We start from the raw sequence: 16,210 nt of genomic DNA on the forward strand, positions 1-16,210 counted from the left end.
CTAAAGGAAAAGAATTCACAAAAATAACGGTAAACCCAGGGAAGGGGTGGAGAGACAGGGAGGAAAACTCTGTAATGGCTAAAGAGAAGACACAGAAGGCAAACAACAATGAAAAGTTGGTTGTTTCCAAGAAATAAAAAACCAACTACAAGATATTGAAGCAATGGGCCAAGCAAAGCAAAGCTGTTTTTTCCTAGTTCTGTGGACTGCTCGGCAGCCAGACGTTTCCATTTTCCTGTCTGGGTCTGTATCGCTGTATAAGTTTTATGTCAGGAGCCCCAAACCAAGCAGGTTTGGCGTTGGGGGTGGCAGCACCTCTTACCAAGCCCCTGTGCTCATAAGTATGACCAGGACTGTCACCCTCACTGTCCCCTAAGGCAACAGAAGGGCTTTGCCTCCACAGAAAAACCCGAGGTGGTGAAGGGACTGGAAGCGCTCAAAGGGAATCCCAAACCCACCAGCTTCCTTGGTCATGGACTCAGGGAGCCCAGAGCAGACCACAGACCCACCATCACTTCGTTGCATACAATCTGCACTTGGGACTCTGGGCAGCAAATGCAGATGGAAGGGACCCCTGAGACCACACTGCCTGATTTCTCCATTTTACGGTTGCTGTGGGGACTGAGGTGCAGAAAGAGGAAATGACCTGCCCCAAAGTTCAGTGATACCTAGATAATTATCTTACCACAGGGACCACTGATAACTGAAATAGAAGCCCTTCTACTAATTATGCATTATTTCATCTTTAATTGCCATATTTTAGCCACTCTTAAAATGCTCATTCTTTAAAAACAAGAAAAAGCCCACTACGTAAAATAAGTATCTCGTGAAAATAGTGACTTCAACTGTGGAACCATCTCTTCCCTGTAACAGCTGCTGAGCAGGAAAAACGGTGAAGTAGCAGCTGTCCCCCTAGTTCTCCAGGGCAGATTTGCGAGATGCTATACAGTGCTTGGAAGTGTTGTCCACTCTGACCTGAATCTCAGAGCTGCACCTCCATCAACCTAGTTTTCATTTCGAAGCTGGAACTACCAACCATAATTAATTTATCCAAAGTTCCTATGAACTTACTTAGGCTCTTAGCCTAATATCTTAACCAACCGAAAACACCACGATTCCTTTCCTCTGCAGGTCCTCACAGCCATCTCTTTGTCCCTGACACACCCTTCCTCAGAGGCCACCGCAGAGAGGTCTGCTCAGAAGCAACCGCAGCTAAAGAGTCAGCCACACAGAATCCATCCTGGGGTCTCAACTGGACAGAGCTGCAGGTACCAAATTTTTGCCCATGGACTGTGTTTTGAAAGATCTGGCCTAGCAAATTTATTTATTTATTTATTTTTAACATCTTTATTGGAGTATAATTACTTTACAATGGTGTGTTAGTTTCTGCTTTATAACAAAGTGAAACAGTTATACATATACATATGTTCCCATATCTCTTCCCTCCTGCATCTCCCTCCCTCCCACCCTCCCTATCCCACCCCTCTAGGTGGTCACAAACCACCTAGCTGATCTCCCTGTGCTCTGCGGCTGCTTCCCACTAGCTATCTATTTTACGTTTGGTAGTGTATATATGTCCATGCCACTCTCTCACTTTGTCACAGCTTACCCTTCTCCCTCCCCATATCCTCAAGTCCATGCTCTAGTAGGTCTGTGTCTTTATTCCCGTCTTACCCTTAGGTTCTTCATGACCTTTTTTTTTTCCCCTTAGATTCCATGTATATGTGTTAGCATATGGTATTTGTTTTACTCTTTCTGACTTACTTCACTCTGTATGACAGACTCTAGGTCCATCCACCTCACTACAAATAACTCAATTTCATTTCTTTTTAGCAAATTTATTAATATTTGTTTCTCCTTTTAGATAATCAAACATATCTGACGGCCCATCAGAGCTTCCAAACAACAGAAGGTAACTCGTTTTGTCACCAAACTGACTTGCTATTTCAACCCAGAAACAAAACGCATTTTAATGAGCCTGAGCTGCCTTATTCTGAATAAATGTTTGATTCCCTGCTCTGCCCTCCCGCCCTCTCTCCACACACCTTCTCAGAGTCACGGGGATCCGAAGACCCCGTGGACAATGCCGGTATATATACTGAAGCCACCACACTGCCTCGAACTGAAAGCAGCCTGGAATCCGGCAGAGCCAAAGACTTGCTGTATTGCCCTCCCGGCAGCAAAATTTATCTACAATCTGAAATTACATCAAATTTCCAAGGACTGGCGAAAACATTTCCCATGAGCAAGAAGTTAATTTATTTGCAGGGGAAAATGAATGGTTCCTCTGCTTTCCTGACCCTCCCATAGGCACCGGGAAACAACACGAAGTGACCCTGAGGAGAGACCCCAGACAGAGCCCTCACTTATGTAAGATGACCTAAAATCAACCAGGGTTGACAGAGGACATAAATTCTGCAACACACAGTAATGGGTCTGAGGAGTCTCGAAGCCAAGATCCAGACTGGACCTCTATTTAAATGTACTCCCTAGGGCTTGCCTGGTGGCGCAGTGGTTGAGAGTCCGCCTGCCGATGCAGGGGACACGGGTTCGTGCCCCGGTCCGGGAAGATCCCACATGCCGCGGAGCGGCTGGGCCCGTGACCCATGGTCGCTGAGCCTGCGCGTCTGGAGCTTGTGCTCCGCAACGGGAGAGGCCACAACAGTGAGAGGCCCACGTACCGCAAAAAAAAAAAATGTACTCCCTAGTGAGAAATAACTTGTTTTTTTGTATGTTATTCTTTGGGGGAGGAGTGCTGAAATTGTGTAGTTGGAAAAAATTATCAAACTTATGCCTTATACAATTACAGGTAAACAAGTTATTGAAAAGGCCCAGGTTAGTGGAGTTCATTGTGTTAGGACAGGCCACAAGAAGCCCTCTCCCCCTCTTTCTGCCCCTTGTAATTTATTTCACAAATTCCTTCCAATTTGTGTTCAAAAAAAAAAAAGAGGCACTTTAGAACCTAATGGCATCTTAGGATTAGAAGAAGCACTATTTGCGACCATCCCCAGAAAAAAAAAAAAAAAAAGATCCTTTAGAAGACCCAATAAGAAAAATTCATTTTCCAATCAAAACATATTAACTCTAACATCTCCCAACCCACCAGAAAGCACTCAAAGTAATGAGAACCGTAAGAAGAGGAAGGGGGGGAAAAATCAGTCAGTCGGGGTAATTTCCTTCTGCTGTTGACCATCCCTGTTCTGTACAATAATCTGCCAAACTCAGACTAATATCTCTGAAGCAACCATCTCTACCACCACCTGGGCTGGTGGGGATCCCTCATTTCATTCTCCCCAGCTTTGTTCAAAAGTGCAGGTAAGCCAAGGGACATCAGACTCTCACAGGCCATAAACTTCAGATACCCCACATGGAGTAAGACATCCAAACACCCATGTGCTAAGTCAAGTCAACATTCAGTGCTGGCTATGTGCCAGGCACCATGCTAGGCACTTCACGTGGATTCTCTCACTTAATCTCATGAGTTATATGCCTTATTTTACAGATGAGGAAAATGAGAGCTGGGTAACTTGCCCAAGGTCACAGAGAGCACAGACTTGAAACCTCGTGGTCTGACTCCAGACCCTGCTTTCTTAACCACTGTCCCAGCCCACCATAGGGTGTCAGGGTACAAGCGAGCTTCACCGACTTCCCCAGACACACACGCGCACACACACACATCCCAGGCCTGAGTCTGGCTTCCAGCACCACCCCACCACAAAGGAAGACGTCCCTTCTCCTGATTCAGACTGGACGCCATAGACCGCTGTAATCAGTACATGAAAAATGAGCCACAGTTAGGGAGCCAAAATGAAACGCCATCATTTTGTGTTGTGAAACAGCCTCCCGATTTCCTGAAATCCGTGCAGCAACATAGAAGAAACAAAGGGGCTGTTCAAATCATTTTATATCTTCGGCTGAATGTAAAGACTTTAACTTCAGATGAGCTTTGAGATATCACAGCACTTCGTAAAAGGGAGGAACTAGAAAGGAAATCATTCTGTTTCTGGGCCACAGAGTATTTTTCATTCAGAGGAAAAGAAACTCTGGCCTTTTAAAATGTTTTTAAGGATTGATCCTAAACAGAATGCTTATAATCACAGAAATGTCTTATAATACTGGGTCCTTTTCACTTATAAAGTTGTCCCCAATGCAAGTTGAAAGTTGATAACTCGACTCCATGTGCCAACTTCAAATGAACCAAGGTATAAAACAGCTCCAAAAGGACAATTCATTGAAAAGAAGGCCGTAAGGCAATTTGCAAACGTCACATGCACTTGCTTTATATGAATAGCTATAGCCACATACAGTATCAAAATGAAACTATAAGGGAAGGAATTCACTGTACAGAAGACAAAACAATACCCTTTTTATTTTTAAAACTCTGGTGAAATAGGTTTCCATATGACATCCCATTTTTTAAAAAATTAACGTAAACCAACCTGCCTGTGGGTTAGTCACGCTACAGAGACCTCATCATAGTGTGTACAGATGCCTAGAGTATTTACAAATGTTATCTGTTAGGTAGTAAAGTTTTTGTTGCCATTTTTCCAGCACATATTCCACAGTAAAATAAAGGGGAGATATTGGTGTTCTTGTACAAAAATTCTTAACAAATGGATAAGGCAATTTACCTGAGAGAAGATTTGTTCTTGAAATATTTCTCTTTTCACAATTGGAAATATAGAAATGGGATGTAGTTGTAAAAGAAGCATAAGAATGTCTAAGTTTACATTTTTTCTTTTAAATTATTTAAGTACCATTAAGTTAAAATGTTTACATTCATTATAAAAAATGTTGTTAAATCTTATGCAAATGATTTAACACTGATTGCTGCAACGCAAATTGCACTTTTAAAAAAAATTATTGTATACATGGAAGAAAAATATCTTTTGTTTGCTACCCTGTTTACAAATTCAGACTGACTTCAGGTCAGTCACACAATATGAACTTTGAGAAACGTCAGTCACAGTGTATGTTACAGTTACGATGCAGTCCTGCAAACCGAGTGATATTTTTGACAGGAGACCTCAAGAACCGACTCAGCCTCCAGAGGCGTGTACCAAACGAATGGTCTTCTCCACGAGCGCATGTGAAATCTGGGGGCGGAAAAGGTATGAAGAAATTCTGGAATAACCAAAACCGATCAGAAGACGCACAGGAATTGGGGCAATACACATAAAACTTTTGTTTAAAAATCTCTCTCAATATTCCTTAGCAGGCAAGGCCCCGGTTCCTAGTCCAGGTTTCTGGAAGTGGCACACTGGACATCAAATCCCCTGGCCGACCCTGGAAGTGGCCGTGGCTGGGGAGGCTGTGGGCTGCTCTGGCCCTTCTCCCGAGCCGGTCCATCGTCTCCCTGGGTCTTCAAGACAGGGCCAGGGTGCTAAAGGCTGAGCAAGCCTCACGGGAGATACATCTCTTTCAAATAAAGGCACGGAAATCCTGTGTCAGAGGAAGATGTCCAGTCGGCATCCTCAGCCCAGTCCGGACTGCTTGCCAAGAAGATCACGAAGGCGGTCCCACGGGCCCCGGCTGTGTCCTCCTCCTGTTACCCGTGGCCGCTCAGGCCAGGGCCAGGGCACACCAGGAATCCTGTCTCACCGACGACGTGACTTCGGCCGGCGAGGCCAGGCTGACGCCGATGTACAGCCCATCTTGACCTGAGTACTTGAGCTCGCTGTTCTCGGGATTAGCGCTCTCCCCTGCTCCAGACATCACTGAGGCGCCTGCCTGATGGAAGAGGGGGACGGAGAGGAGAGAGAGAAGGGGAGAGACAGTTACCAATAAATTGTCAGGCAGCTGGTCCCTGCTAGGTAAACATTCGGGGACAAGTGAGACGGTAGCACAGCTGGCAGAGCTGCTCCCTGGGCGGTATGGTGCCACTGACCTAACTCGGGCGATTTCTGCTCTTAGAAACAGCGTCCTATTCACGCCATTAACTCGTGGCAGGAACCACCAGGCAAGATGCGCAGCTGGACGCAGGTAGGAAAGGGGAACTGGAGGTGGCCTATTTGTAAAAAGTGCCAAACACTCAGATCTCCGACAGTGAAACAAACCACACCACGTAGGTCAACAGGCCTTAAGGATGCCCACACAATCTAATCACTGCAAAAGAGAAAAGGCAGAGCACGGCGCGTACACACACGCGCGCGCACACACACACACACAGCGGAACCACGAGGCTTAGCAGTTCTATCAAAGTCTGAGAAGGAAAGATACACAGTTCAGCAAGACCTGATAAATGAAATTTTTGAGCCCTGACTTCATGGAAAATTAACCCATGCATACACAGGATTTAATTCTTCCCTAAAGCACAGGCCACGTTTGAAGCAGACCATGTGATAAAGAAAATGCTAACATCCTATATCTGTCATGATCGTGGCAATCATTTCTTGAAGCAAAAGGTCACCTTTCTCTTGTTTCATTCCTTCCTTCCTTCCATCCAAATAAGAAAAGCCAAATAGCAAACATGATATAATTTAGTAAAATCAAACCAAAATAACTAAAATCATGTTTAGACTATGGTTTGAGAAAACAGTTGCATTTGGCTTTTTTTCTTTTAAATCTAGCCATAATCACATACTTGTGAATCATGCTTTCTTTCCTTCTAAAAGCTCTGAAGCCCATTATTTCTTCTGAGCTTTCAGGGTTCCATTCCATAAACTACTGGACACTTGTTTTTTAACACAGGTAGAACATCTTGTACTTTTCAAAGCACTCCTTTTCTACATTCACAATCCCATTAAATCCTAAAACATCCATCTGTCTGGCCAAGTTGACGGTACATCCACTTCAGAGAAATACAGGGCACCAGACACTGAGGGAACTGAAGGGAAGGGCCCCAGACCCTCCGTGGCTCCACTCAGGAGCCTAGCAGTCAGCGTGGTCCTACCCTCTCCCAGAAAAGATCTGGTTTTCTCTCTGACCCTCACAATAGCTGTATGGGACTGAGAGGTAGGATTTGGGGAAGTGTGACCATGGAACTTCCTGTCCACCCATCCCAATTCCCTCCCAGCTGGACAGACCAAGTGTGGCCCCACCACAGGTAACGAATCCTTCCCTTTCCTAGCAAAAACGAATGTTTGTGCAAAGCCAGCAACAGTCCCTACCTCTGCCCCCAAACTTCTTTTTAAATAATACAAACTTAAAGATGTAAACCAAGGGCTTTGGGTGCCTAAAAAAGCAAATTTCACAAACTCACTGAGATGTCTAAAATTTAAAATAGATTCTTGTGAAATAGATGAAATAATCCTGTCAAACAAACTAAAGCTATGGATTTAGTTACACGTAGAAATACGGTGATTACTTTTAGCTCAGAACCTCGGCTATAAGCAAACTCAACATAGATCCAGATTTAACCCCCAAAGAAATACACAAAAGGATGCTATTCAATTACAAAAAGAGTCTTCATTTTAGAAAAGAGCTATCATACAACTAGTAGAAAGAGTGAGCTCCCTTATAAATGACTAATGTCATACCCAGCTTGGTATTATCTACCTATTCCCCAAAAAAGGCACATTTGCATTTATCTGACTAAATCTGACTTCACCACAGCAAGTGCTATTTTCTGAAATGGAGGGGGTGCCTGGACTGACCCAGGAAGCAGCCCACCTCAAATGGCCAGAAATGCTGAGACAGCAGAGGGGTCTGCCGTCACCACAAGCCGCAACAAGAAACATGAGCAGGGCACCTCGGCCCCGGGGCCGAGTCATTCCCAGGTTGTGTGGGGAACTAGGACACGCACGCACTCGAAAGTAAGACCACTCAACAGTTATCGTGAGTTTATGAGTGTCTGAGACAGGGAGGTAGAACAAGAGGTCAGAGAAGGAATCGCAGAGGGGAAAGGATGCCCGGGGACAGCCACAGGCAGCCTGCACGGTAGGACCAGCACGGACTTTCAAATTCTACCCTGGTTCAGCCACCCGCCTCCTGAGCTTCCTCCTTGGGAAACTGGCCCTACCTCAAGCATGTTTGTGATGATTAAGTGAGCTAATGTGTGCAGGCACGTCAGAACGCCTTGCCACGTTAAATATTCCATGAAGGGAAGCTATTGCTGTGGGTGAAGAAAGGGTGCTCAAAATTGGTAGCATGCAGGATGTGGAGAGGTCTGTTCACAAGACAAGACAGCTGAAAGGGAAGGATATTAAGCAATGAGTCAGAAAAGATTCTGTGGGAGAGAGAAACTAGAGAGTCTGACCTAGAACTTTCTGTGCCTCAGTTTCCTCACCTAGAAAATGGAAATAAAGACGCACATATGTCAGAAGGTTGCTGCAAAAGAATTAAATGAGTGTATGTAAAGCCCTCGTGAAAGTGTCTGACAATAGTCAAGACTACACACGTATGTGCTATTGACACTATGAGAATTTTGTTATTGTAGTGAAGGAGCGTGGACCTCACTCAATCTCCCCAATGTCAGCCTTCACCAGGCAAGGTGCCGCCATCACTGGGTGGGAGCAGCCCTACGAACTCAGCCAGAGCTAAGTGAAAACCACCACAGCCATGACCTTATTCTAATCATCACTGACGGCTCTGCACAGAGAGAAAGCAAGGTGCTCCTGCAGCCCTTCAAAAGGCTCATCGTCCTTTTTCAAATAAGCCGCATTAAAGAGACCTTAATACCCTGAACATTAGTCTTACACCTGAACAACAGTCCCGAAAGCTACTGTTGAAATACCTATTTACTGTCTTCTTTGTTCAGACAAAAACGTTAAGCTATATGGCAGGCAAACCCCAAATTACATGAGTGATGAGCTCCTGAAAAAAATATCAGCTCATTGGAAATCAAAAGCAACATTTGAGTTTGTCAGAAAAAAATACAACAAGTACTTGTGCCCAAGGTTTGAGAACCTTATTTTTAAATGGGGATATACTATTTAAACACAGAATGCTGCGATGCACAGCGTTTTTTTCTATGTCAGTCATACCTCAGTAAAAAATAACTTGAAATTTCATGTCACAATACATAATGAGACCATCACGATGAGATCAGATGGGATGGATAACGCCAGCCCCCTCATCCCTGGCTGGCGGGGTTATACCCTGGCGCACACCTTAGAAGGTAGTTAGCAAAGCCATCAAGAACTTTATACCCTACTTAGCTCTGTAATTTCACTTCTGGAAATGGATTACAAGGAAAACATTCAAAGGGACGGAAAGGCTCCCCACAGGAAGACATCCATTGCAGGGTTACTTATAATAGTGGAAACCATGGAAATAATCTAATGTCTCATAATATAAGGATGGTTTGGGAACGAAGGGATATCTGCTTAATGAACTATTATGCAAGTATTAAAAATAATAAGATCATGTAACAAAATGGAAAAAATCCTGTAATGCAATGTTAAGTGAAAAACAGCAGGATAGAAATTCTAGGTCATAATTACAACTTACCCATGTGCATGCAAATGTATTTCAAGAGAACCCAGTGTGGGGTGGGAGACTGAGGACCACCTGGGAGGGCCCAACCAGTTAGCCACGTATACCTTCCTTCTGAATATTTTAATTGAGTGGCTTACTGCCGTCTAACTCTGGGGGAGAGGAACAGAAACATGAGGCACCAGTACTTGAGAGCCAGCCTGGACAGTCATAAAGCAGCATGAAAAACAGGGGGGAATCAGAGTGGAGGGAGGATCAGATGGGCCCCCATGCACCCCTGAGGTCACCTCTGAGCCATCTGGCATAGGCTGGAACCCAGCCAGCCATGCACGTGTGCAACACAGTTCCAGGTACGTGAAAACCCCAGACACAGTACACAGATGGGTGCAACAGTATAACCTGAGGTCTTGAAATGGGCATTCTAACAGCAGAAGAAGACTAGAATTAGCACAACTCTCCTTAAGAAACCTGGCTTGTCACATTGTCATCTTAAGTGCCTTCCCTTCACTGGGGATATTCACGAGCTACCTCTCAAGAATCAGTTCAATCTGGGGGGAAAAAATTATTAGGACCCTGGACCCAGTACACACACACACACACACACACACACACAGACCAATATAAATGCCAATTGGTTAAGGTTTTCCCACGTCTACTTAAATCCCTGAAAGGATCAGATCGCAGACATCTCAACACGGCCAGAGCAGGCACGTCACTAACCCCAAACCAGCCTAATCCCCCGAAAGTTCCTGAACAACAGTAGAGGAGAGTGCGCCGGACGCCCACAGCCGAGCCATCCTTCCTTCTTTGGGAGGCAGCTCCGCCGGGCGAGGTCCTGGCTCTTTCTCTGATCAAAGTGCAAGACGAGGGTGGAGCAGAAATCTGTTCTGTGTTATCACTCCCAGCTTATCGGCCTCCACCCTCCCACTGACGACTGAAAATCGGGGCACTTCCTGTTGAAAGAATGTGTTATCAGCCCCGACCCAGGCCGGGCTTAGCACTGCAAGCAGGCCCGGTCAGGTGGGGGACCCACAGCCACTGGCCGGACGCCCCCCCCCCCCCCCCCCCCCCCGCCTAAAGGAATAAATGACTTCAGGGACAAGTCGCGGCTGCAGACCTGGACGTGGAAAATCTCCACTGGCCCGTGAGGCAGCACAGTGGTCTTTGGATCACCCAGATGGTTTTGCTGTGAAAATAAGCCTTCGCTCATTTTCGGACACGTATCTAGATGTCAAGGGTTTCTGACTTGCTGAGCTCCTCTAGCCGATGCCCAGCAGTGTCTGGCTCACAGTGGGCTCGCCAGCCATGAGCCTTGTCACGTCCCATTACAGGCAGGCCCAGAGACAGCCTCCCACAATACCCACGAAGCAGATCTGGAAAGTGACACGTCAGAGCAAAGGGAAACCTTAAAGGACACAGCCTTTCCAGAAGAATTACAGAGGTTCTCTGGCTTGTGAATTATAAACAGGAATTTCATTTTTGAGGAAGAAAACCAAAAAGGAGTCCGCTGGGGTGTGCTCTGTCTGCCTGCCATGCTATAATCTCTCCTAACGCTGCCTCACAATCTGGAGAAACAAACCTGGCACGCCCGGCAGGCTGGGGGGTGCGCGATCATTCCCAGAGCACAGGATTTTGAAGATGATCACACTGCCTCCTCAGTTTGGATTCGGGCTGTCAGCTTCCACGGCCTCTGGTCTGTCCTTCCTACACATCTAAGCAAGTTGTGGTTACAGCTTTTCCTTGTGTGAGGGGAAGCCAGCCACCCCTCACTGCCAAAGCTCTCTTCTCTGCTTTCGTCACCTCTAGGTTAGACTCTGGTGTTTGATGGCATCCTTCCTCAAAAGAAAAATTAAAAACTCTGTCTAAGTTCCTAACAAAGGAGAAACACTTTCAGATAAACCTTAACTTCCACTCTAAAAACCAAGTTCATTTCAGTTTGGATGGAGGGAACAGGACCAGACACAAAAGTGCCCCAATAGTTGAGGAGGTAACGCTAGGAAGATACACAAACACACACGGGTTCTGTCTCCACCAGGACACGTGAAAACCATCAATCACAACAAAACCCTCTAAGTCTCCCACAAGGGCTCAAGAAAGCTCAAGAAGGGAGAGTCACGGTCACCTCAGCCGATGACCCAACTCAGTGTTTAGCAGAATCGTTTATTTTTTTGTAATTTAGCAAACAAATTCCTTACTGAGGAGAGCTCACTGGCTGTCCCCTTGACCCCTCGTGCCCCTTCTGGGCCTGAGCTGGCAGGGTTATATCCACAGCCAGGATGCTTCTCTTTTCAAGGAGGGAAAGAATTATTCTACACACACTCTACTCTGGACAAAGGAGCAAACTGTTTTATGCATCTGTACATACACACAGCAAGCATGTTGTGATAAAGAAAGGCATGGCCCCAAGTTTATAAGTACTCTGGGATTATCAGCAAAACACTGATGTACAAATAGAAATTGCAAGAAGAAGGGTTTGTCCCACAACTTGAAGTCACTGGCCTACTAAAGAAAAAGTTTATCTTTGGAAATGAATCAACATGGACGGCTTTATTCTAGTCAAATTCAGTGGTGAAAGATCCAGAGGTGAGATTTAAAACCTGATGGATTAGGATCTTACGAAAGACGGGCTTTTGAGGAGCTCAGATGAGCGTCTTCCTCTGGCCATATCTACTAGACAAAGCAGACCTCGGTCCGAGCACCAAGCAGCATTCACAAGAAGGCATTATGAAAGTGCTAAGAATTGTAACGAGTGAAAAATTGTTGCTATCGGGGAGATAAAAGTATTTAAACATGGTTCCTTTGTGAACACAATAGCTTTACATCTCTAAATTCACCCCATTAAGAAAGGGAATGACATTTATGTCTAATGTCTTGGGATGGAAAAAATTCCATGCAAATAAAGCACATCGCTATTAACTTCCAAGGTCATATTTAAATAGTGCTATTCTTCTTGAGCTTCAAAGTGGTCTGCAGGCATCTCCCACTTACGCTACACTACACTCCTAAGGACCAGATGGTAGGAATTACTCTTCCCCTTTAGGAGAAGGAGGAAAACCTTGGCAGTTTGCTATAGTCACACACAGAGCTGGAGCTAGCGCTTGGTTGCCTGACTGCTTCCTTCCAGCTGCTAATCCGTGAACCCCCAGGATAAACTTCAGACCATATTCAGGCTTCATCATGAATGAAGCGACTAAACATAAGGAGAGCTTTAAATTAAAAGTATTTTGCGTTTAATAGGATAAAAATATGATTCTGGAGCGTGTGCACCAGCTCTGGTGAAACCATGCCATGCTAACAACTACCAAAAGGGGCAGTACACCAAGTAAATTATCATTTAAATATCATCAGAGGGCTTCCCTGGTGGCGCAGTGGTTGAGAGTCCGCCTGCCGATGCAGGGGACACGGGTTCATGCCCCGGTCCGGGAAGATCCCACATGCCGTGGACAGGCTGGGCCCGTGAGCCATGGCCGCTGAGCCTGCGCGTCCGGAGCCTGTGCTCCGCAACGGGAGAGGCCACAACAATGAGAGGCCCGCGTACCGCAAAAAATATATAAATAAATAAATATCATCAGATAATGACTTGGAATTGTTCACTCAAAAGACTCCAATGTGACATTGAAATCAATACCTGTTATTTGTTCAAAGCTTTCTTAAAATCTGAGGTCAATAAAATAATTTCTTTTTGCTCTGGCTCACAAACTCTTTTGAGTACTGGCCCTGATATGACAGGTAGCTGAATCACGAATGATCACATATGTCAACACCTACCTTTGGAGGTACTTTTTTTAATTATTAAAGTTTCAGAGAAAATTAACAAATAGGTCTAAACACAGAGTTAACAGATTGTATTTAATTCATATCCATTAGATCTTCATATTGCTAGTAACTCTTTTGGCAGACACCCATGAAATGCATAATAAATTACTTTTTGTTCCAGTAAAGGAATTCATTTTCTTCGAAGATTCATTTAGCAATAACATTTCAGAGTATCCTAAGCCAGCTTTCTTAAATTTGGCCGTGTTTTCCGTAACATTATTTCATGTTTTGTGACAATTTTTGTATATTCTTATAGAGGCAGGGGGGGAAAAAAAACTACAAGGCATCTGTAATCCGCAAAGAAAAGTTGTGCTCTGAGATGAAGCCTTCTAACTTGAGGCCATATGAAAAGGCAGCCCACACTTATTCTTTACCTAGTATTCTGGCTTTCAGATTGTGATATTGAGTCAGTTATTAAACAAACCACAGTCCTGTGATAAATTGGGTGGACATATATGTTATAAACTATTTAAAGAGCAATACAGTTTTACTGTTTCCTAATATACATACAGGGACATTGTCATATTAATGTAGTAAGTGTATTTCTAATCACCATCCTCCCCATGACACGCGCACACAAGAAAAAAAAAAAAAGAGGGAAGTCTAGAAAAGGCCTTCAGATCAAAGTGAAAGTATGCAAACTCCACATGCTTTCACATTCCCTGCCAGGGTGACGTGTGACTTTCACGGCGAAGGCCAATGTGGTCAGACAGGAACGTGAGTGAATTATTAGAAGGGTCTGTGAAAGAAGAAAAGAAAGGGAGCCTGGCACGTAAGGAGCGTGAAGATAAAATGCCAACAAAATATTTATGTTCATGGCTAGCAGCAAGTGGCGAGTGGGATATTAATAACTGTGATGACTGCCAACTCCCTGGGAGAGGTGGGAGACATCGGCTCCAGCCCCGGCTGCAACGCGGGCTTGTCTTATGACCTTACGGAGTCACTCCGGATCCCGGTTTATAAATGAGGCAATAATAATACCTAAGTGCAACTCTCTCGCCGACCCTCGTGGGAGATTAATGCCTTTTTAACTCTTTTTATTCATTTAGAAAAAAGTATCTTGGACTATAAACTCTGGGGGGAAAATGGACACTTGCCTCTTAAGAAATGCTTTTTTAATGATTTTGTAAAAATTAAATTGAAGGCAATTTGGACATTCTAGAAGTTCCAACTCACTTGGCACTCACTGTGTATGGGTTTAAATCACACCATCAGGATTTTAATACCGTGATCTTAAAGTATTTCATATTTTAAGGGAGACTTTTTACCATCACATGCACGTCAACAACAGTAAATTTTACTACTTATTATTTTTCCTATTACCCAACTAACAAAGTCTTAGAATTATAATACATTTTATTGATAAGTATAATGTTTCGCAAGAAAATGTATACAATGTGCCTTGTGTATTTGGTCATGAGAAAATCACTTCTCTAGTGCTATTTTCCTAGCTGTACTTGATGCTGAAGTTATAACCAAAATTAGTCAGCTTTCTTTAAGAACATGTTATTTCTTCTCTCTAAAGGCTTCAGCCTATCGCATATTAATCCAGCATGCCATAGGAGTAAGAACACTGACTCTGCCTCGGCCAGACCTGCATCCAGACCCAAGCCCTGCCTCTTAACCTGATACATAGCCTTGGGGCTATTACCGGGTCTCACTCCCCCACATGGAAAATGTAAATAAAAACACTTCATTTGTACAGTGATAATTGGGAATAAAAGAGAAAGGGTACATAAAACATCTGGCACTTAAAAGGTACTTGACAGAAGCTAGTTTCCTGCCTTCCTACATCCACAATCTTATGAGAAAGTACAAGAGAGGAAACTCCCCCAAAGCAACCGTAGGGTAATTAATCCACTAAGGCCTGGCTCTCAAGTACCCTAAAGGCAAGTGTGGAACATTCAAGGTAAGAGTTAAGCAGGGGGACTTCCCTGGTAGCGCAGTGGTTAGGAATCCGCCTGCCAATTCAGGGGACATAGGTTTGAGCCCTGGTCCGGGAAGATCTCACAGGCCGCAGAGCAACTGGGCCCCGTGCGCCACAACTACTGATCCTGCGCTCTAGAGCCCGTGAGCCACAACTTCTGAGCCCACGTGCCCCAACTACTGAAGCCCATGCACCTAGAGCCCGTGCTCCACGAGAGAAGCCCGCGCACCGCAACGAAGAGTAGCCCCCACTCGCCGCAACTAGAGAAAAGCCGCATTCAGCAACGAAGACCCAATACAGCCAAAAATAAATAAATAAGTAAATAAATAAATGTATTTAAAAAAAAAAAAAAGAGTTAAGCAAGAACTTTGGTCCCCACTCCAGCGGCCTCTTGAATCTTCTCTTCTTCACACTCAAGTTACCCTGCGTGAAAGCAACTCATACTGTATGCAGGTCCTTCATGAATGTTCATTTCAAGTATTTAACTACTACAGAAATAGTTAATAACAATAGAAGCTATTATTTTGTGACCAATCATAGTGCCAAGTAAATCCAAAGTGATTCAGCTACTCAAAGAAAAAGACAGTGGAATATAAACTTGCTAATAAAGAAATAAGCTACGTGACTCAAGCCATGTTTTCCAATTTTCATCACAGTATGCAAATATTAACATATAAAATAAAATCTATAAAAAGAATATAAAATATTAACCTGCCAAGTACCTAACCTTTCTTCAGAGGGCCTTATAAAGACATCCAGATATCCCAACAAATGTCAGTCCCTAAATCACTGCCCCTCAGCTACGGAGCACTTAAGCACTTAACTCTTTCAAACCACTTCTAACATGAGATTTAGCACCATGCAGCTCAGAGGTATTACTTCTGACAAGGTCATCGAATAAAGCTATTACCTAGGACTGACTGCAGTAGGGAAATGGGTCCCGCTACACATAGTGCATCCCAAAAGGATAAATGAGGCAGGAAGGAAGATACCTATTCAACACTGAGAAACTGACCAAACATGGGCAAGGCCCATCCAAAGGCAGAGAACCAGCCAGAGAGGAATCTGAGATGTGGTCCTTGTCTGAGTATA

The 16,210-nt window shown here is 44.4% G+C and overlaps 1 protein-coding gene across 2 annotated transcripts in view; it reads right to left on the minus strand.

The window, feature by feature from the left end:
• Window positions 1–2,067: 2,067 nt before the first annotated feature.
• Window positions 2,068–16,210, minus strand: part of GATA6 (GATA binding protein 6) — a 32,486-nt gene continuing 18,343 nt past the window's right edge. For both annotated transcript variants that reach the window (XM_079942024.1, XM_079942025.1), the window contains exon 7: window positions 2,068–5,730. In XM_079942024.1, coding sequence (XP_079798150.1) covers window positions 5,563–5,730 — 168 coding nt within the window. In that variant the 3' untranslated portion in view covers window positions 2,068–5,562. The remainder of the gene's footprint in view (window positions 5,731–16,210) is intronic.

Source organism: Stenella coeruleoalba (genome assembly GCF_951394435.1).
Source record: "Stenella coeruleoalba genome assembly, chromosome: 14".
Classification (NCBI taxonomy): Eukaryota; Metazoa; Chordata; class Mammalia; order Artiodactyla; family Delphinidae; genus Stenella; species Stenella coeruleoalba.